Raw genomic sequence first — 24,235 nt, 5'->3', positions numbered from 1 at the left:
GAGATTATGAAAGTAAATATAGCTATAACTGTAGTGCGCAGGGATAAGTTGCCTTCCAGGAGGACTTTCAAAAAAGTTGGCCCATATTTGTATTTCGCTTGGAGGAAAACCAAGAAAACCTCCAAGAACCACAAAGAGAAATTCTGGGTGTAAAAATTTATTTTCACAGCAATTACATTTTTAAAAGTGTAAGTTATAGTCTGCCTCCTAAACGTTTTGCTCAAGTGCAAAAGGGCGCTTTTAAAAACGTAATGGATGGAAGTCTATGCTTTTTGGCTTTCCAAACAGAATTATTCAGTTTTTCAAAGAGGTTGTAGAAGTCATGGTTTTTGATATCTAATATCACAATTGGTAATATTGTTAATAAAATAGGAATAACTTTCAAAATCTGGTTTTCAATGCAAAAAAGAGTTCTAAATACGCTTCCAAGAGGGGAAAAAATACAGTTTTCCAAATATTGCAATGCGGAGATCTTTAATATTAAAGGAAAAATCTCCCAAATCAAAGATGTGTGGTAGAATCATTAATATTCTCAGTATCAACAATAAATAAAATTATTAGCCCTATTTTATCTCAAAAAGGTAAAAAAAAATGCAATGTTGTTCGTCTTTCTCAACGTCACATCGCTGAGATGAAAACATGCTACAGAATTCTTTTAAAAAATTACATTTGTTAGAATTTTTTCTTATTAAAAAATGGAAAGTTTTTGTAATAATTTGTGGGTCTCTTTCATTGATTTTTTGACAACATAAAAAAATCTATTATCATAAAAAGGAAAAATAAAACATCTTAAAAGATGATTTTAAGAATTTAAAGAACGTTTTTTTTTAAGTTATAATTGTTGCTGGTTTTAAATATAATGGCAAAATAAAATTAAAAAGAGTGAAGGAAAATGTTAAGATAAATTCCACATATACTCTAAGAAGTATATTTATTCATTTATGAAATACTATCTCTGGCCCCATAATGTCATCAGTCAATAGGGATGCATCAAGACAAAGAAAGCAGCCACATATCCACTGTATATTTCCTAGAAAAAAAATCGAACAAGAAATTGATATTAAGACTATACATTCCGCTGATATTCCTATTAAATCTTTTTATGCATGTACACACGTGGAGTTTTGATCCGTTGGATTTTTTTAAAAAGTGCATTATCCATATCGTGACCTACACTCTTTTATGAACTTTAGAACTGTTTAAGTGGAATGGGACAAAATATATCTTCTGATATATAAAAGACATTATCGTCATGGAAGTTACTTTGAAGAAAAATTGTTAAGAATAAGTCCTATCAAAATGAAAATTTAAAATATAAAAATATTATGTAAATCAGTTCTCTATATACCATAAAAATCGTCTTAAAATGTACCAACAGCCTCTGTGCATTAATAAAACACAAAACAATATATCATTTAAAAAAATAATGCTGATTAAGAGCTTAATCTAAGATAAGAATTCACAACCAATAGCGATAATGAGTTAAAAGCAAAACATATTAAAATCAGAACTAGTTTTGCAGCATTTTCCTTTCCATATACCGACTAATACTCAGCGAATCTAATTAGAAAATAAGCCTCATACAGTTTTGAAAATGAAGGAAAGTGACAAAAAAATAGAAAGAGCAGTTCTGGATGATACAATACAAATATAAAAACATCTAGGCGCTGTGAATCAAAATTTTAGGCAAAAATTTCGTCTTTTTATGATAAATGTAGATATAAACTGTTACTTTGTTTAAAATATATAGATATAATATATACAATATAGATATAAATTGTATCGTTGCTTAGGATATTTCAATATTATGCTTTAAAGAAGTATTTACAGGTATTTATACTTTACAATGGTTAATTTTATGTTCGGTCTTGATGTCGCTTGCTTCTGCGGATGTTTTAGATGTTAAATGAATTAAATGATTCACGTCAATGAATTTTAACCTATTTTTTATTATATTAAAAAGAAAAAAAAATTTCTCTGGCCGTAATGGTTTGGAGATAAGATTTCAGCTTCCAGAAGGTTCTGGTTTTAAAGCTCGATCCTACTAAATATTCGCCTTGTATGAAAACCTGGTCAAATTATATCCAAAGTTGAGAATTAAACGTTTTTTTCGCTGATGTGGCGAGGATTGTAGACAGGGTATTTAATGTTCAGGCGTCGTATTCATTATCTGAACATGCGTCAATGTTAAGGGAAATTATTGCCCTTCAATAGCCCTGGAATTGCTTCAAAACGCGACGTTAATTCAAACGTTTGTTTTGTTTTATTTCTTCTTCCTTCATTATTTATTTTATTTCTTGTTTATCCTTTGTTTTATTTCTTGTTATTGTGCTTCGACGTTTTGTTTTGTTTTATTTCCATTACATGGAAAATTAGAGATATTCCTTTTTATAACTGCGGTGAGATATTGATACCATATGGACAAACAAAATTTGCTACGTAGTAGTAGTTACTTAATTATAATAGAAAAAAGTTGGTAAAAAATCATTCATCCTCAGAAATAATAAAATTTACTTCAATTCGATATTGTTGCATTTATGATGAACATATATATCAGTATTTATATTACAGAGTGATAATATCTTCATGTAAATAAAAATAACTGCTAACTACAGATCAGGTTAAAAAGAATTAAAATAGTCTGATTATAAAAAATAAAAAGCTTAATTTAATGTATAGGAATAAAAAATAAACATATCACTGTAGCGAAGTTTTCATTGCTCAGACTTTTTCACTTCTCTTTGAATTTGATTTCATTTTAAGAATTAGAAATATCACTAGCCCACCCTTTAGCATATGATAAATAGTCAAGTTCATAAACATCGTAATAAGTTGCGATGTTTTGAAAATTACTCTTTGGATGTATAGGCATAATTTCATCATTTTGATGTCATTGAACTTTACTACGCTATTCTGTTATTCATTTTGAAGAAAAGATTAATTTTTTTTTCTGTTAACTGTTTTGATTGCACGCCTCTCTCACATAAAAAATAATGCTTCAGTCCTTTTTCAAACGATAAAATTAAAGGCCTTGTTTTCACACTGATCGAGGGATTTCTGATTCATTATTATAATGTATATTTATTTACAAGACTCCATTCGTTATATCTTGATTCAATGTGTCTATATTGATAAAGATTTTAAAATATGGATATTAAGGATCATATTACTTCTTGCTAATAATATTCTAAATTAAATAAGAAGAAATCTTCATTATAATCTTTTAACAAAATCGTAATTTAACTCATATGCATTCTAATCGCAATTGACAGTTATTATTTTCAATAGTAAAAATTCTCTAATTTATGTAAAAAATTATATTTTATGTTTATGTAAATGTAATGCTGAAAGAATTACGAAATAAAAAATTTTTATAATTCCCTTGTCCTATCAGTCATATTCAGTAAAATATTCTTGATATGTTAGTATTTTAATCAAAAGAAAATTCGGTGACTAAAACGGGCCGAATTATGGAGCTTTGGCTATTTTAAACTATTTTAAATTATTTCTGTATTTGTAATTATTTAAATTTTTATTAAATAGTGGCCGTCTCTGAGAAAATTCGGCAATCAACGCATAGCGTTTCCTCGAAGTGGTCGTTGTTTGGTCTAAAATAATGACATACAAAGCTTTATAATTCAGTTTATTTTGGTCGCAGAAGATTAGGATATATTTTTTCTAAATATGGTCAATATTTAGAAAATAAGAATATTTTTTCTAAATAGGGTGAATAGAACCGGTGAAACTCTAAAAATATTTAGATTTCGTAATTTTTTCAGTAATACATTTATAGTCTCTAATAACAAAATCTGATTTTTTTACATCATTTTGAGCAATTTTTCCAACTGGAAATATATAACTGTGCCTAACTATTTAGAAATTAACAATAAGTATAGACTCCGTGTATATTTATTTATGAGATTTCATCCATTATTTCATTCAGCAATATCTTCTAACTGATAGCAATTTTTTTAAAATATATAATAAGTATAAATCATATTTTTTTCAACTTAGTATTATTCTAAATTAGACACAGCTGAAATCTTCATAACACCGTTTAAAAAATAATCCCAATTAATTAATATATATATGTAGATTCAGTGAAATTTTTTAAGAAATTATCTGATTTTGTTTGGTATAAATAATTCTTCATTAAAAGCACAAATCAATGGCGCATGTAGAAAATCGGTGATTATTGGAACAGTCACCGACTTTTATTTTATCGATTCGGATTTTGTCTTTTCCTTTTCAACTGCGTTCTTTCCGGGTATCAGAAATATCCAGATGTTAGCCTTGGCATTATTTTTTAGTATTTACATAGTTATAGCTGCTGAGCTACAATCAAAGAGGGAATTTAGAAGATGTTTGGAAAAATAGAATGCAGATTGAATAGGCTGTTTAAAAGTCTTCTTTACGGGTACGTGATTAAACTATTTATATAATAACCATTCCAGATGTACACGCAAAGGATATTTTACAAGGCAAAAAGAAGGGGGAAGTTTATCTCAAAAAAAACTTCGGCACTTATAAAAGAGAATATCGTGATTATTTTTCTTGAATTGCACTTGAATTCATTAAACATCTCACTCCTAAAATAGTGCCCAAAATTATGGAAACTTTTTGAAAAAGCTCATTTGTGAGATTTTATGACTAATAGCATCAATTTTACTAAAATAAATACCATAAAGTTAGTAACATTTAAAAAATAATTTTACCAAAAGTTTAAGATAATAACTTTTATTATGGTAATAGTTTTGAAACAGCAGTTAAAAGAAAGAAAAAGGGGACATAGAAATAATGATATATACCCAAATTTTCACTTATGGCAGTTGATATTTCCTTAGGTAACATTTGGCATAAATTGGGCCTTGCAAAGCTCACCAGTACTTTCAGCTCTTCAGCTATTATTATGCGATATCCTGATTGGATTATTGCTTCAAATAACTAGATTTTATTGCTGAATTACTTCTGTGTAACAAGTTTATATTAGCTTGCTCTATAGATTTTCGATTGGGTTAAGGGAGATACGATCGGGTCTGGATTATTCCCATATCACATCAATAGGGAAATATGATTCTCTTGAAATTAATTATTTGTATCAAGTGACAATATGACATGGTGATGTATCCTGTTGAAATGTAAATTATTTTCTGGGAAAAGATCGCGTAAAGAAGCCATGATTTTGGAACGAGTATTTATGTATTTTTTAGCATTTATATTCCCATCAATCCCACACATTCTGCCAACGCCTGTTGATATTATACATCCCTAGATCATAATAAACCACGAAAAGGCACTTTTCCCAAAAAGATTTCCACAATTTTTGTCACTAATATATATGCAATTTGTTCGTTCTTAACAGTGCCAGCAAATTCTAGTACTTTTCTTCTGCATCACACGAAGAATTTATTATACAGAGAAACTAGCTTACTTACAATTACATACAGAGAGACTCGTTTGCTTATTATTTAGAAATCGAGAGACTCTTGGCATATTATTTTTATGTCTACCTTTTACACTTTATTGTTGATATTCGGATTATTGAGAGATTAGGAAGAGATAAACAATATTTTATCTCTGAAGAGTCCAACTACATATCAAAGAAAAAGCAATCAAAACGGGCTTGGTTTATTTATATAACTACAGTTACTGAATTAGTAACTTGTTGATAGGCTAGACGTTATTCTAAATGGATTTGTCAATGAAATTTTTGAAATGAGATGCAAAAGTTGTGCATGCGGACAAGAAAACTCAATCAATGCCTTATCAAGAAAATTTTAAGATTATAGAAATTTTATGTTTTATTCATTTTTATATTACATATGTTACTATTTCTATAAATAAAATGACCTTAAAGTATTGGGAAACTGGTTGATGTGAAATGTGAATGTCCAGGGCCGGAATGGACAGGATTTAAGAAATCTAACCTTTGTATTCTCTAATATTAATTATTATTATATTTAAAATGGGTTTTTGATGAAGGAGAGAAAATTATTCAGCATTACCAAAAGCTGTAAAAATAGAGCATGTTGCAATATTAAAATAATTAAAAAAGCACAAAAATCAGTATTAGAATTGCATAATCTATTTATAAAATGAAAACATTTGTATTTGAATGTAATATATTTTGCTCTTCTGACACACATTTTAACAAGCCTGCAAATGATAAGCAACTTTTAATTAGTAAATTTTAAATAAATGTAACAAAATCAGCGAAAACAATTTTGATAATCTAATGTGCTATTAGATTTCCCGCACTTTTTTAATGCTCTTTCCCTTCCCCGTTCAGCTTATTTATTTATTTATTTTTAAATCGTATTATGTTTCATTTCGGGGCTAAAGTCATCAATTGACAATAAGCTCATGAAATGACTCTACCTTCAGCCTAAAAGGGGCATGTTGCTGTTGACTTCGTGTCATTGACAATACAGTAAAAACACTTCACAAGCTGTCAGATTTTCTTTTATGAAATGCGCTATAATTAATTTCCTATCCTAACATAGCACAATGACTTGAAAGAAAACTGGTTGTATTTGTCAATATTTAAAAGAAAAAAGACTAGTTTTATTTTCTTTGAACACGAAATATCACCATATTTCATTGGTATTCGCGTGCGATACGAATCGAGCTTGTCATTTACTGAGTGAGAGCGAAAGAATAGAAAACAGTTTTATATTCAGAGGGCTGGATAACATTCCCGGAATTTTCTTTTCCTCTGATGCTATTTCTATGAAAACAGAGACATTTGTTATATAGGTTCATTGATAGTTCAACTTTATCCAAAATATGGCGTTCTTTCCGTTCTTCCGTGTTTCCAGACGCAGGAATTTATGTTTAACGTGATTTTCTCTGCACTAAACCAGACGCTATTGTTCCTCGTAATTATTTTAAAAGGTAAGTTTTCCTTGTTGAGCGTTGCCGGAGTTTCAAAGAAATAAAAACGCTTTAAAATCTTTACCTGTTCTCTCTGTAAGTGGTTTTGTGTAATCAAAGTAAAAAATAAAAGCAAAGAATTTGTAAAATTTACAGATATAACTGTGTAATATTCATTTCAAATTGGTGGACTGATATTGATCAGTTACTCCTTTATAGAATGGTACATTAATACTTACAAATTCATATCAGGTAATTTAATTACAAATTTCGAAAAATGAAAAATAATAACTTTATTGCTTAACAAAAAGCTTTACTTCTGAAATGTATCGACATTTAGGAATTAAGAATGATATATCCGTAGATAGAATCACCTTAAAATGAATCCCATTGGAGGATGAGAAGCTACTGCCGTATAAATAAGCAGGTTCTCGTTTTCCAGGTAGGTACTATATTAATTTTGTCTGAGCTGCCTCCATACAGTTATCGGATTATGTCTCCGTGAAAGCGGATAGGCTGTATTGTAATGAGGGGGGGGGGGGTTCTATTTTGTGCTCACCTTAGTGCCTGGTATGCTTCAGCGTCGGTTCAATCTTTAGATAACTCTGGATACTTTCTCATGGCCGGGTAATTTCCTTCAAGTTACCTAAAAATGATAAACTTGGGTTAGCCAAATAGAGTATTATTTATGTGTTTTGCTATTTATTGAATTTTGAGAATGCATTCGCCAATGAAGAGAACGAATTGTTACAAACGATGTAAGTAATTGAGAGTTCTTAGTATATATTTTAGTTGCTTGGGAACTAGAATGATAATGCTTTCACATCAAATTTACCAATTTGTTTTACAAAGTGCATGATTATTTTAGAACCATCCTAATTTCCCGATCCCCTTTATTGAGAGCTCTTTATTAATCTGATCACAAAAGCGGTATTGCATTCTGCTAGACTTAAGAGACTCCTGCGAATAGTGATCGTATTCTGTTTCAAATAATTGCTGGCCTTATTTCTCATTCATCATTTTAAATGCAGTGTTCAATTTTACAAAATATCAGTTAACTGGTACATAGAAGAAAATTGTTTGCAAATATATTTTTTAAAAAGCTTCAAATGCGTTTGAATTTTACTCGAGCTTATTTATCTTGAAGAAACAAAACATTTTTTAACTTTAATCACACAGTTAACATGTTAAATCGATTTGTCGCATATGTTAACTTGAGTTGCCTCTCATATTAATTTGAGTTGTCACTTATCAATTTGAATTGTCTCACCGTTTGTATAGACTGCTACTTTTTAAGTCGATTATAAATTAACATTGTGCCTCGCGTTTACATTAGGCCCTCGATTAGCCTTATATTATTGAGTAATATCAATCTTCGATGAAGTTCCCTATAAAAACAGAGGTGTTCTTGAGATATATAGAAAGGAATCCCTTGATTACAAATTCTTTGGTTTCTTAATTAGACGTCTGCTACAGATATTAATTCTTATTCCGATTCATAACATATTTTAAAAGATCTGAGATATTTCAAACTATTAACGGAATTTTTGTCCTTTGCGTCAATTTTTGCTAATGGCTTGCGTATAGCTTTCAATATCGGAAATACTATTATATGACGTGCGAGTAACACACCATTGCCAGCTCAGAAGCTACTTTCAGTCTGATATTTTTGAAGAATGGAAGCTGAATTTAGTATTTACATAAAATAAAAATTAAAATCCCATTAATAGAAATTATCTTTAAATGTTTGCTTCATCTTGCGTACACATTCATTAACCCTCTAAACAAAACACCTTTTCAATACACATCTACTTAACAGGCTGTATAGCGGTCATGACCAATATGCTTGCCAGAAGGTTAAAAAACATGAATGCAGATAAAGTTGACAAACATCTACCTATTGAATGATTCATTAAATAATTAATTAAATCATTTATTAAATTATCGGATTGCTTACTATCCTTTTATTTTTGAGTTATTAACTTTTTTTTAGATACAACCAATTAGATTTACAAAAAAAGGCAATTTTTTAATGTTTTATGATTTCTTTTCAGCATATTGGTATCGTTTAGTAAAATCACTAGATGAAATTATCTTTTTATTTATTAATAAAACAATTTCACATTTTAGATCAAAACTTTTGTTTCTAAACTGAATATATTATTAAATAACTTTTCTAAGCTCTGTTTACAGCTAGTAAATTTCAAATTCATTTCAAACAGGAAACTAACTGGAAAATCTGGTCTGTGCTTAATCAGTTCATACATATTCACCATTTCTCTCTGCCAATTTATGCCATTCTGTTACTCGCTGTTCAGACGGCAGCTGTCGTGACTTTCAAGTTTTAAATTACATGCAATTTATAAATGAAACAAAATTCACAATTCTTAAAAATTTCTCAAATACTGATGGTCCAAAATTATATTTCTCGTTAATACATTTATTAATTGCTTATGGAAAACGTTTTTAATAATATAAATAAACCAAAGAAATTTTTATTGTTTTTATAGAATTAAAGCAAAAGATGCAATTTTATAAACAGAGAAAAATTTCAAAATAAACCCGAGAGATTCTCGCAAAGTAAAAGCGTTTGAAAAATTGCACTAAAATGCTGTAAGTAACAAAATGTTGATTGAAAAAATAATAACTTGAAATTCAGGATCACGAAAAAACTACAGCAATCAGATAAATAAAGAAGCAGTAAATACTCTTTCAGAGCAAGACTAAACAGACAGCTAAACAATAATAATAATAAAAACACTGAAACGAAAATAGCTTATTAAAAAAGGCGGTATTCTCAGTAGTAATTCTCTTACGTTTCTCCAGACAGAATTCTTTAGCAGAAAAATATTATCAAAAGTCCATACTTAAACCAGTAATATTATAATGCTATAAATTAGATTGCATGATGATTCGTTTATTAGTTAACGCTATTTTGCTTAAAAATAAGCTAGAATTACAATTTTTTTAATCTAAATCAGCCTTCCGAAGTACTTTCCTTGTTTCATATTTTATAATATGAAACTGTTTGAAAAAATTGAAGTTTTAAACCTAAAATCATTATTTTTTTTTCGTATGTTGATAAGTTCACCTATATTGAAATTTTTCCTTCTTAGGTAACCGAAATGTCCATTTCCATGCACAGATATTTTTCGTCATCCGAAATATATTGTCGTGTGCATACAACATTCAACAATATTCTTGTGTTTATTTTTTGTCAGCTAAGAGAAATAATTTAATCAGAAAATTAGCAAGTTTCAGAGTTTTGTTGACAATTCTACGACTTCCACCCTTCTCCTCCCTCGAGACTGAAATCTAGAATCAGTACACTGTACTCTCATTTTGATATCATGATGACAACACGTGTTTGAATTTGCAATCCATTTTCTTAACTTTCTATCATACGAACTTGGATATTCTTGAAGCCCAGCTAGCTTTAACATCTAGAATGGTCATAGAATGGTGATATACAGGGGGGGGGGAAATACGATAGTCGAAATATCGATATTTTTCTTGCTATCATAATTTAATTCAGTAAACAAAATAGTTGCTTATTTGCATACTAATTGAAGGTAAAATGAAAAAATATATATACAAGAAATCTTTAGTGCGAGTAATGTGCCTAAAGTTTTTTTTGGGGGGGGGATGACAAAAATACTAAATTTTCCTTAACGCTAAAATTATACTGTCTTCGGTTTTTAGTTTCTACTAGATTGTCAGTTTTTCCTTTATGATGCGTGATAATAGAAAAAAATCTTTACAAATCACTCATTTTATTTTGAATGTCTGCATTAGGATTAAAACTTTCGAACTTTCATGAAAAACTGGCATGTTTCCGTTTTACAACTTTACACAGTATTTTATTAAATGATAGGCTGTAGGATAAGATGTGGACTGGCTCATAATAAAAAGAGTATGCATTAAAAGCCAAAAAAAAGAGAAAAAACAGAAGCTAAAATGCACCAAAGAAAAAGTAAAGAGGAATACATTAACGTAATTCGTGAATCTAATAGGCTATACTTCAGTTATGCCATAACACAAAGTGAAACTGGTAGTAAAATAGCTAAGTGTGAATACTGGTACGACAGTTTCAAGACAGACCGTGTATAGACGCTTAGGGTTGATTAGTTTATATGCTCGTAGGCGTGTCAAATGTGTTCCACTTACTGCAACTCACTGTCGCCTACGATTAGCCTGGAGTAGAGAGCATACATTGTGGATACCGCAACAGTGGGCTAGTGTGATGTTTTCCGACGAGTCCAGGTTTAGCTTGCAGTCTGATTCTTGCCAGACTTTCATATGGAGAGCGCCAGGTACCCGTTACCACCAAGAGAATATCATTGAATGACACCTTTACGGTGGTGCAGGATTGTTCATTTGCGGAGAAATTATTCTGGTTTCCAGAACTGACCTGCATGTTCAAATGGAACCACAGGCCAAATCTATCGGGACGTCATTCTGGAACAACATGTACATTTGTTTCGGAGCGCCATGGGCGCAGAATTCGTGTTTATGGATGACAACGCCCGTGCTCACCGTGCAAACATCGTAAACGAATACTTTCGATTGGAGGATATTACCCGTATGAACTGGCCAGCATTCTCACCGGAATTGAATCCAGTAGAGCATGTGTGGGACATACTTGGCCGACGAGTTGCAGCCCGTCAACCACCCCCTACATGTCTACTGGAACTTCGGAGAGCATTGCTTGATGAGTGGTGTAATATTCCCCAAGATCAGATCGATAATTTGATACTCAGCATGCTTAGGCGTTGTATGGACTGTATTGCATCGTCTGGGAGACATACTATGTATTAACCATCATACCAACCATGTAATTATGGTTTTTGTAAATAGTTCTTTTTTCTTTTTGTAATTTGTTCCAGGGAGCAAAAAATCGCAATTTTTATAAATGATATCAAACAAATGGCATCTTTTTTGCTCTTTACCTTTGTTTAATAAATAGGCTTTACAAATAAGTCACATTTGTTTTGCTTCTGACTCTTTCTTTTCCTGAGCTTGCCTTATCCTTAATTTATGGACATGAGTGTATTTGTGTACTCATCGGATTCCGAAAGTTATTAGCGGTTGATATTTGATCCAAACATCAGATATAATACTAACCCATCTGCATACACGACAGAATATTGGTGAAATCGAGCTTCGAACATGGAATCCTGAGGACTAAAAGCTATTGCCGATATCTTTCTATTAGATCATCATAACCCCTTTATAAATTATGATACTATATGTAAAATTTTAAACAATATCTCAGCTTCCGATGTTTTTTAAAATGTAAACAGTAACAAATTAAAAATATATATATTTGGCAGTAATATATAAATCACTATACAAACATGTGTCACTAATATTTATAATAAATGTTTTTGAAGGTATGTTCTTGTCACCTTTTTAATTTCCACTTTGCTCGAAAAATCTGGAATTATTGAATTTCATACAGACCAAAATTTAAAACATTGTGGCGTAATAAAGAATAATTTTTTGTTTTGTTTCTGATCCTCATTTTTTAAATAATAGCTTAACTGTTGTACGTAAAAAATAATTATATTTTAATTCAGGACAGAAAATTTCTGTAATGATCCAAATAATGTTTTGGGGTCTAGTGATAGAGATAGAGACATTAAATGACTTCATGTTTGGGCTGTGAAATATAGACATAAAATATACTAATTCTCATAGGAATATTTCTTTAACTTTAAATATTAAATAAAAAAGGGAAGATAGTGCTTAACTGTTTTTGGATCTTTTCTATTACACTGATCTAGACGCATTTTAATATGGAAAATAAGGATTATGACATTATGTTCCATAATTTCTTTTGTCAAGCTGCTTGTAGCTCCAAATGCATAATTTAACATTTAACAGGATTAACAATCTATATTGTGGCCCAAATTACAGTTATGTGACTGTCATTAAAAAAAAAGCAAAGAAAATAAAAGTTTAGAAATTATATATCTATACTTTACAAATAAACTGTAACTGTTGCATTAAATGCCGGAACAAACAAACGAAACATGAAAACGAAAAAGAGTTCCTTTTTCTGTGCGAGTACCTGTTAATTCTTTTATCTTTCTTCTAGAATGCATTTCTAATAGACAAACTTGTGATTAAAAAATATGTGAGAATTTTTCCGAATTTTTTTTTATTTATGTTGGTGTTTTGTGGAACGACGCTGACGGATATATTTCCGATACCGCTTGCTTTTGTTTAAAAAAATTTAATATTTATTTGCAATTAATCTTGCATATATGGATTCATAATATGAAGAATTTTAAAGTGGATACAGGTGTAGGTTTTTTTTTAATAGAAAATGTGTATAGTTATTTTTACACCTACTTTTTAAACATGAGAACTTACTGAACAAAGTATTAAAATGGATAATCAGCTTGTCCTTAGATTTTTGCGTGCCGCATTTATAATATGCTTATATTTGTTGACATTTGCGTCTTATTTAACTCCTGTTCTTGTAACTAAATACTGGAAATCGCAAGCACAATCAATTACTTCACCTGATCGAGCCATTCAAAGCAAGCAATATGGTAATCGCATTATTAGCTGGTTTAATTGCACAGCTATAGGAATATTCTTATCCATGTGTTTTCTAGGAATCCTTCCTAATGTTAAAGATATGTTTGCTACCATATTTCAAAAAGCTGATGCAAATATACAATTTCCTGTTGCAGAATGTGTTATTGTTTTTGGATTTATTATTACTCTGTTATTAGAACAATCTATTTTAGCATGGCAAGAGAGAAAAGAATCTCATCTCCAAGATGATATAGAACAAAATCAAGGTCTTCTTGAAGAATGCGAGATGCAAGATCTTTCTGATGAGCCTTCATATTTACGAGAAGACCATGAACAAAGTTTGGTTGATGGATTCCAAAGTAAATCATCACATCTTTCAAACTGTGATGAAGAAAATATTAATGATGATATCTCAATTGATACTCATATTGATCATGGTCATGGCCACAATCATATGTCATTACTAGTCCATAGAGGAAGTGGTTTTGCATTTTTTATCCTTCTTCTGGCTTGTGGACTACATTCCATATTTGCAGGAATAACTTTAGGTTTACAAACCATTGCTACCAAAGCAGTCCATTTGTTCATTGCCATAATAATACATGAGAGTTTAATGGCTATTGCTTTGGGCATTAACTCAACAAAACTTAGATATTCTTTTGGAGCCTACCTTAGGTTTGCAATAGGGCTGTCTGCAATTGTACCTTTTGGTGTTATCATAGGAATCCTAGTTCAACATGCACCTGGCATTGCTGGTGAAATAACATCTGCATTTCTACAGGGCTTATCAGCTGGAATATTTCTTCATGTAACCTTTCAAAATTTTCTTCCTTCTGAATTTTCCAACAGAAAAGATAGAATCTTGAAAGTATTTTTTGTGCTTCTTGGTTTCTTTATAATGGCTGTTATTACATTTTTGCTGAGTTATTTTGAAGAATTAATCTGATATTTTAGATGAATCTCATATAATATTAGATGTAAAGTCTAACTTATACCTGCTTCATTTTTTAAAAGTCGTTTACCAAAACCATATTTGTATATAAAGTCTACAAAACATATATTCTACACCATGTTTATAAACTTTTCTTAAATAATTCTATTTCATTCCATCATTCATTGTGCCAATAACTAATTCTGTATACATCATTCCATAAACCCTTTTAATAGCATTTGTGATTTTTAAAACCTCAGTGTTGATGCGTTTAAGAAACATAAATTGTGTATTATCATATTTGTTTCTGTTTTTATTATAAAAATTTAATTATGTCTGTTACATTAAAAAAAAATCTATACAGATAACCTAGTAACTAATATTAATGTTTTTTTTTAAATACCTGTGATACATAATTAAGAGAGTTACTTTTAATAATACATTTTAATTTTGTAGCATTAATTCTTCTATTAATGATGTAAAAATGATTATAAAATTTTATGTTGTCTTTTATTTATAAGAAGTTTTTAAAATTGTATACAGATATTTTTATCTGTTTAAGAAAAAGGAAAGAAATGTGTTCGAAGGGGCCATTGTCATTATTAAAAATTCTAGCTAATTTAAATTCTGTTTTTTAAAAACTTTCTTGAATTCATTTATAGTTAGATAATATATACTAGTAGCAATAATTCATGTTAAGAATTTAAATTATTTGGCTTTATGTAAATATTATATATTAGAATAGAATTACTTCTTGCCAATAATTTAGTAAGTTCTTATTCTTGAAGTTTTCATTAGAATAGATTTTATGAACTAAACAATCTATGTATATAGTTGTGTATGTGATTGTATGTAGTAAAACACTTCTCTGATAAGTTTTAGGAAACCTTAGATTTGTTGAATTGAATGAATGGAATATTTTCAAACCAGATTTTCTTTGCATTATTACAAATTCCATAGTTTATTATCTATTAAATTTTATTTTACAATATTTTTAAACATTTTTCATATTGTAGCTTTAAAAAAGGCCCCTTTTATTGAAATTATAAATTATTTGATTTTACTGTCTTCCATGAAAGTATTTCCTAGTGGCTACTGCATTTTATTATTTCCTTTATATTAAATTAAAAATTTTAGATCAAATCTCTATAGTCATATATATGTGCAATGAACAATTTATATATTTCACTTTTTAAATATTTCTAGCACAAGGTCACATTTAGCTAGACCAAATATTTTCTTTCTGGAACTAATTTTGCATGTGAACATTATAAAAATGGTAAGTTACAAAATATTTCTAGATTTACTAGTTTTCTTTTTTCCAGAAGCATTCAGTTATTGTTTAAATGCATTCATATACAGATTGGTCATTTTTCATTGATTGATGAATTCAAATTTTACTTGACTTCTGCCATTAAAATTTAAAATGAGACTGATGTGTATGAAAATGTCTGATCTGATTAGATGAGTTTATCTCATAGATTATGGCTAGACAAAAGCTCAACTAAGATGGAGTTTTGATGAAGAATCAAGAAATTGCTTTCTACCTTTTTCTAGTCATGGGAAGGTAAGGCCTGACTCCCATTTAGATTGCCCATACAGTTACTGTTCTTTTCTTCCCTATTAGCAATCACATGATACCATATTATTGGGCAAGGGAGTAAAACTAACTGTTAAGTGATAAAAAAAAAATCCCTAAGGGCTAATGCCATAAAGAGGTGAAACCAATGGTTTTAGTGACCAATAGTTAACCAAAATATATGCATATAAAGAAAATAAAAAGAAAGAAATCTACTTCTCTTTGGGAGGATTTAGATGCTTAATCAGTTAAGCAATTGTAAAAAACATTAATTGGAACAAGCTTCATTTTGGATTTATTAAAATATCAATTTGTTTCATTTTTTAAAATATATTTATTTTTAATATAAACATTAGCTGAGGATATTCAATAGACTTAATAAATTGCATTTTACATGATAAAGCAACTTAAGTTAGCATTGATCGATAATCACATATGAGTTTTCTATTCAAGATGCTGCTGTTCCACTTGGAATATATGTTACTTCTTATACAGTCACATTTTACTATAAAAATCCATATGATCCATTCATCTACCATATTGAGTAATTCAGATTTATATTAATTATTTGTTTTAAACAAAGTATCAAATTACTATTTTGTTAAATATGTAAAATATTGTATAAGATTTGGAATTTAAATTTGAACGAATCAATGAATAATGACTATTTCTATAGTCAGGAAAAATGTTTAAAAAATGCAATTATTTTAAATTAGTCCTGGTCACATGTTTAAAACACTTCATCATCTGGGTGATAATAGATTCAGCCTAGAAGTATCTCAGTTCCTAAATTAGAATCTTCAGTTACCGAAAAGAGAACAGTTATAGTGATCATTCCATAGAAACAAAAGCTATAAATAAATGTTCATAACTGTAAAATTAAAATCAGAATGAATTTTAAGCCTGGGTAATCAAGAACAAAATCCCATAGATACTTATTAATATCTTCAAGCATATAACTGAAAATGTTCATGTGCCCAATATTATGTAAATATTAGTAGTCCTGTTCATTTGATTAATTATTTATGCATTGAACAAACATTTACTTAAAATTTTTGACTGAGAGTTTAATTTAAAATTTTTTATTTCTGTGTCTTATTTTATTCACTTGGAATTTTCTTCAATATAGGAAGTTTACCGATCATAAATTCATATTTAGATATATAAAAAAAAATTTCTGCAAAACATTAAAATGATTTCATTTCAAATATCAGAAAACCAGACTTATTTAACACTTTCTGGTGAAATCTTAATTCTTCTAAACTTAAAAAAAAATGTATTAAAAGTATTTCTTTAAATATTTTGTTTACTTTATATCGGAAAAGATTTTCATTTGTTTTATCTCAACTATATCTATGTTTAAAAATATTTCTGTTCCCAGAAATTTGTTCAATGTTTTATATTAAGAGGTAATTTTTATTTCTGCAAAATATTAACATTAAATAACATGCTGCAAGTAGTCAAATGATTCTTCTCCAATTGCAATTTTAATAAATCTTCACAATATTAATATGTTTATTTAAAGGATATAATTTATGAAAACAGTTGGAATATAAAAAAAATGTATTTTTCTTTAGTAAATAAATAAATATATAGTAAACTGTGTATATTGGTTATGTAAACTAATATTATATGCTGTGATTAAGTATGAATATGCATTATTTGAAATCTAACAGTACCGAAAAGTTATCTGCATAGGATTATATTGTAAATAAGATTGTCAGATTGTACAGATTTTTATAATGCATATATGTACAATGAATGACTTTTTAACCATGTTGTATGGAAATTTCCTGTACTTTGTTACTTTCTGTTTATTGAATCATCAATCCTTTATTTTTCCTGTATTAATAAATTAAAATTACATTTTTTTTTATTTTTTTTTATTTTTCTAACTTTCTGAGTATATAACATATTTATTAAAACACATTTTCTAAGAAAGTATAGATATTTATTTACACATCAAATAATTAAAAGATTAATTTTATATCCAGATGAAAGAATTGTAACTAATATTTTAAAATACTGTACAAAGTAACTTTCATTGAACAAATTGAAATTTAAGAAATTGTATTTAATTTTATTTTGTAAAAATTTTAAAAATATAAATTTATTTGTTAGTAGTGTTTGAAAAAAGAAAAGATTTCATTCTAAATATGTATTTCTTTGATGATATAAATATCTAAAATCAAATGTTTTTAATGTCTCCAAACTTATAAAAAATAGGAGCTCTTTAAAAATTTATGCTGTAACTTTGATCTGTCTTGCAATACTTACTTTTTGCTATAAAAACCTTGCTGCTTCTTATGTTATTTATTGAGAATTTACATGCAGTGGAGTCTGTTATTGCAGCTTGTGTATATTGAGGAGTGTTTGTTTATAAAAATTGACATAATATGGAAATCATTAGGGAAATATGTGAAAGATTAAATAAATGGAAATCTGTTAAGGAGAATATGAAACACTTACAGCTTTTTACCTATTTAACCAGTGACGCTTGTATTCAAATTATAAAAAAATAGTTCTGTCTTCGGTTAGAGTAATTATGATGGATTGGAAAACCTCAAATATTAGAAAGGGAATACAGCTTTAATTACCATAAAATAATTTTTATTACCCATTAATTTGTTAATTATGATTATAACTAATGTTAGATTTTTAATTATTTTTTTCTTTTTGCTAATGTTGAATATACCTAAGTTTGTATTTTACTTTTCTAGCCTTTAGTTCAAATAACCTTGACTAAATATATGTACAGTTTTTTTTAATTCAACTACTCAAACTGCTATTGCATGAAGAAGGAAATATTCTGAATATCTGAGACGTTTGGGAACAGAAGATGAATTAGCAAGTTACAAAAAGTAAGATTTCGAGACATTTTGCTTGCACAGTAAAGTTTTTAGCTTATCAAAATAATTATTATGATTATAATTTATAAAAATTACCATTCAAAGGTTCAAATTCTGTTTCCTTTAATAATTGAACCAGTGCATTTTATTATAGCAAGAAGGTACTTATATTACTGTCAACACTAGAATAATTATTTTGTCTTCAATTTAAAAAAATGACGATTAAAATAACTATTCCATTTAAGTGTTGAAAGGAAGAACCATTTTCTTAAAATGTTTGATAAATCACTCACATCAATCAAGTTTAGTAATGGAGTACCTCTTATGTGATACATGTTTCCCATGAACTGATATATTTTTATAGATCCTATTATTTCATTATGTTTCAATAGATATTTTTTTAAAGTGATTTCTGTAAAAAACATATTTTTTAAATTTTTAGAAATAAACTTAGCTCTTTATCAAAAAAATGTTATACAGGGAACTTAAGATAAGAACAAATTTTAATTCTTAAGGATTTTGACCAGTATTATGAACAAAACATTCCTGCAAAGTGCTAGTTGTGTACTATTTTCTTATTGTTTGATAAATCCATTTTCAATAAAATGTCTTCAAAGTCAACATAGTGAAATGTAAACACTTTTGAAGTCTTTCAATCAAATATATATATATATATATCTTTTGTTAACATTTTCCAAAATTATTTTATTAAACTGTGATATATTTAAAAAGTGAATTAATTATTCCAAATATAATTCAATGGAAAGCTTATATTTTCATGCAAATTAATATGAAAAAAACATTAATTCTGTATAAAGAGCTTGAAAATGGAAAAAACAATGACTTTATTAAGGGCAATTATAAAATAGATAGTGAACCTGCAACATCAGGTTTCATTTCATAAACTTTAATTCGGCACGATGGTGTAAAAATGAAACAATCAAATCCATTTCTTTAAAAACTAAGATTCCATAACAATTACAGCATTGCAGTTTTTTTATAATTGGTTTCATATTTACATAATAAAGTGTAGCTTTATTTCTTCAGTATTAATAGCATTTTAAAACTATTTATTCTTTAAATAAAATGTGCCAATAGAACTTTTTTTTGCATTGCGTTGTTAGAATTTATAATTTCCAGTATTTTATAGTTGTACTTTTAAACAATTTTGTAGATATATTTTCATGAACGAAAACGTTGATACTAGAATAGTGATTTTTTTCTTTTTGGAAGTGTTTATTGAAAGCAAAAGAAGTCTTCAACTTTTTAAAGATATAGCAATAACTGTGTTTTTAATAGAATTTTTGTGATAATTTATTCTTGTTTATGTTGATATGTCTTCAAAGTATCCATTATAGTTCCATTTTAAATGTGTGAATTTATGTACATGTTTAAAATGAAAATAATTTATCAATTTTTCTTTCTTTTTTACTTATAATGGTTGACTTGATATTTTAACAAAACAACAACAAAAAAAAAAAAAATGTTAAAGCATACTTCTCATATTTTAAATAGCACTTGGAAACTGAAGTTCTATTTCATGAATTTGTTATAGTTAATTACTTGGTACTATTGTAAATATTGTAACTAGTTCATAACTGAAAATAGATGCAATATAATATAGTGCACAGTTGTAAGGATTTAAATTTTGTAGTTGTTCCTATAACAAACAAAGATCTCAACTTTCTAGACTGCTGTCCAAATGATGGATCATATTCCCTGAGGGAGCAATGGTACAAATTAAAAGTATTCCTGCACTTATATCAAAATTTCATTATTTGCTTTGTTTCAATTTTTCTTTGAAAATGTTCTTATACATGCCAATAATTTTCTATTCAAATTAGTATCAATTTATACATATGTCACCAGTTCTGTCTAATTTTCAGTGAAACAGAATGTGGTAATTGTTTCATTTTCTGTGTTTTTATTTTGCAATAAATGTTGGATATTCTTAAGCAATAAGAAAGGAGTGAATATATTGGAATTTAATTCCTTCAAAGTTACTGTTCAATGTAATAGTTTTTGCATTTGAAAAATTATCTTTATAATAAGGTTGTTAAATTTGATGTTCAAAACCTCTGTACTTATTGAATAAATATTGTTGTACACATTTGTTTTTCTGCTTCTTAAATGTTTTCTATCAGCAATATTAAAATGTTTTAATAGAATGAGGTTATAGTCACCGCCTATCATTTACACAAGGTTATATTTGCAAATATATGATTACACACTTTTAAAGATATATTGAATTAATGTTTGAAATTTGCATATATTTGGTATAAAATAGAATCTCTTGTATTTTTTATGATTTAAATACAATTTGTAAGATTTATTAATGTCCTTTTGAAATTACATATCATTCATTGTTAGGGACAGATCTAGTGATTGGCTTATGAAAATAGATGTGCTTTATATTATGGTAATAATATAAAAAAATGTAAATGCAGATTACTGAATTATTTTGCTACACTAGAACATGATTTTTAAAAAAATATAGGAGCTATAAAAATTAAGTTTTAAAATAAATCCAGCTGTATATTCAAGTGTTATTTCAGTTTGAAAAATAAATTTTATAACATGTTATGGCTGTAATTGTAATAAAGAAAAGTTATACTACGTCTAAATTTTGAAGGAACATTGTATCTAAACCTTCACAGAAGTTCTGCTAACAATTATTTTCAATTTTATATGATCAAAATGGGGAATAGGTAATGAAAAGTTAATTTTAATGTGTACTGTAGCAATCAATGAATTAATATACAAACTATTATTGTTGTAAATTTTTAGGAAAGTTCTTGGTATTTCCTATTACAAGGATGTTTATCTTTTAATACTAATTATATATTTATCGAAATTTCATATAAACTGCAAAAGTTACAACTTTTCAACAGTGATTTGGCCCTCGTGAATTTTGTCCAAATATTTTTGAATAACCCACAAGAACTTTACGGATGTAAACATTTCCGAGTTTTTCAGGTAAAATGTGAAAATCAAGCATTTCGATTTTCTATAAAACTTTAATTTTCAGTATGATTTTATAAAATTATTACTTTGGATGGTCTGTAAATCTTGTAAAGTTTTCATCCGACTGGCTTATAAGCTTTCGCTACATATTAACAGCTACGCTACACGAGCAATTGCTTTTGTATCGTGGTCATGTTACTCGGCTGCGAACCACAAGGTCCCAGGTTCTATCTTCGCTCATAACAATCCGCCACAAATTGAACTACTTCGTTGAAGACGATCATTCTCATGAAATATGCATCATGCCAATTTAATATTGAAATTCGTTGTCATAAACTAGACATCAAATCAAGGATACACAGCACAGTGAAGAAATGAGCAATTTTGTCATATGCATCGAGTTTATTAATGCAGTTTTAATCTAAATTATGTGAAACAAATTATATATTTAAAAATAAAGATAAGTATTATATTGACATTAATAAATTCCTGTTAAACCTTATAAAATTTTATTTGTATTAAACAGTTATGTGATCTGAAGAACAGCAAATAATAAACAGTGAATAACTCTGTTGGTTAAAATGCACTCAAAATATTGGAATGCAAAAATCAACATGTCAGCAATACCCCTACGAATCGTCCCCTACTCCTTGTTTTATTCAGAGCCACGCCAATTTTGCTATCTGCTTGCTCAGACAATAGCAATTAAATTTTTATTAATCCGTTTTGCATTTTTAGACTTCGCAATGTACTAGAAGATACAAATTTTAAATAAAAGAAAAATTCCAATTTAACTTCGAGAAAGTTTAAATTGTTTTTAAATATGGATAAGCTTTTCTAATAAATGCAAAATAAACCTAGCAATTATTATAGGTTCCACATGTTTCTTAAATTATATATTACAAGCCAATCGAAAAATCTGGCTTATATCAACGAATGCCGTTTCTTTTGAAATTTTAAAGAATATTAAGGAGAAAAATGTCCACTAATTTCACTTGATTCTTATCAGTGTTATTACTCTTAAAAGCGGAATATTTCTTTTACTTGTGTTTATAATTACTTATAAAAACATACTGCTTAAAATTATATAAATTATCTATGAACAGTAAGTTTTAGCTATATATAATTCAGAAAGGACAAGATAAAGCCTTTGATTTGAAACTGTGAACAGCGATTTATCAAATTATGTTTGTATCTATTCAAAACCTAAAAAAATTGATTACTTCATAGCTACCAGAAAGTGAAATTTTAAAAAACTATATAAAAATGATACAAAAGGACATTTTAATAGTTCTCACATTTATTTCAATGGTTTCCTAGATTTATGGATGCGATCTATTTTAGGTGCAATAATAAATATTTGTGACAATACTGTACTACTTAAAGTGAACGTAATATAGTTCTTTATATTCATGCAAAAAAATCTAATAAAGATCTAAGTTGACCGACGAATAAAATACACTAAATACTACATGAGGTACGATTAATTGTATTGCACCCCTTGCCTCTTTCTTTACACATTTAACGCCAACAATACTATACACAGTTTATTGATGTCTTAACTGCCAATTAAAATGTTGTAATCCATTTCCCTGTTGAAATAGCACTTAAAACTAGAGCTATATTTATTTTGCTTTCTCCTAGCATAGATTAAAATGCTTAATACTGATATCAGGCATTTCTATACAGTAGTGAATGGTAACTAATAGGCATGCAATTTATAACAGCAAAAATATTGCATAAATACCCATAATGATTTGTTTTAATGACTAAACCCTTTCAACTTCGAAATTATATTCTTTCAAAACTATAAGTGGTTCAAATTTTTGTTAATATGTTATTAAAAATTCCCCAAAAAGTTCATAAATGCCAAGAATCAAATTTCAAGCCATTTACACACAAACTTGAATTCAAAATATCTTAAAACCTATGTGCAAAGCACATTCGCATACGCTTTTAATTTACAAGATCCCATAAAAATGTTAAAATGTAAGAAATTCAAATTTATAAATTGCCATTTATCCCTCAGTTAAAATCAACTGATTGAACTGGGTACATTTTAGATAAATTTTTAGTGCAGATACAAATATTTGATTTATTCAAATTAGAATAACAAATTATTTTATCAGTTCATAAAGCGCTCTGATAACGCCCCCCCCCCCTCACTTTAGCACCATTTATTTTCAGAATTCTTGGAGGTTTTGCAGCTGGAAAAATTTATGTATCCCTCGGAAAAAAATTTGAAATCCATATTCTAGACATGTATGTAGGCTAATTGCACTTGAAAGCAAAAAACATGCTATTCCCTTAAAAGTTAATTTGAAAAATATTATTAATATATAAAAGAATTGAAAACATTTAAATTCATGACTGCTGAAGCTATAAAATAATTCAGAATTAGATTATTTAGTTAAAGAGTTTTTCCATATAAAGTCAATTACTGAGATGGAACGTTTATAAGAAAAGTACACTAGAGTCCTGATATAATTA

At 28.1% G+C, this 24,235-nt stretch overlaps 1 protein-coding gene across 1 annotated transcript; it reads left to right on the top strand.

Moving 5' to 3' along the window:
* The first annotated feature begins 12,889 nt into the window (after positions 1–12,889).
* LOC129960821 (zinc transporter ZIP3-like) lies at positions 12,890–17,148 on the top strand. Its single transcript, XM_056074485.1, has 2 exons — positions 12,890–14,230; positions 15,560–17,148. Exons 1-2 carry the CDS (start codon positions 13,268–13,270, stop codon positions 15,578–15,580), a joined length of 984 nt encoding a protein of 327 aa, XP_055930460.1. The 5' UTR covers positions 12,890–13,267; the 3' UTR covers positions 15,581–17,148.
* Positions 17,149–24,235: the final 7,087 nt, after the last annotated feature.

This window comes from Argiope bruennichi, chromosome X2, assembly GCF_947563725.1.
Source record: "Argiope bruennichi chromosome X2, qqArgBrue1.1, whole genome shotgun sequence".
Lineage (NCBI taxonomy): Eukaryota > Metazoa > Arthropoda > Arachnida > Araneae > Araneidae > Argiope > Argiope bruennichi.
This window is presented reverse-complemented; position numbering and strand designations above follow the sequence as displayed.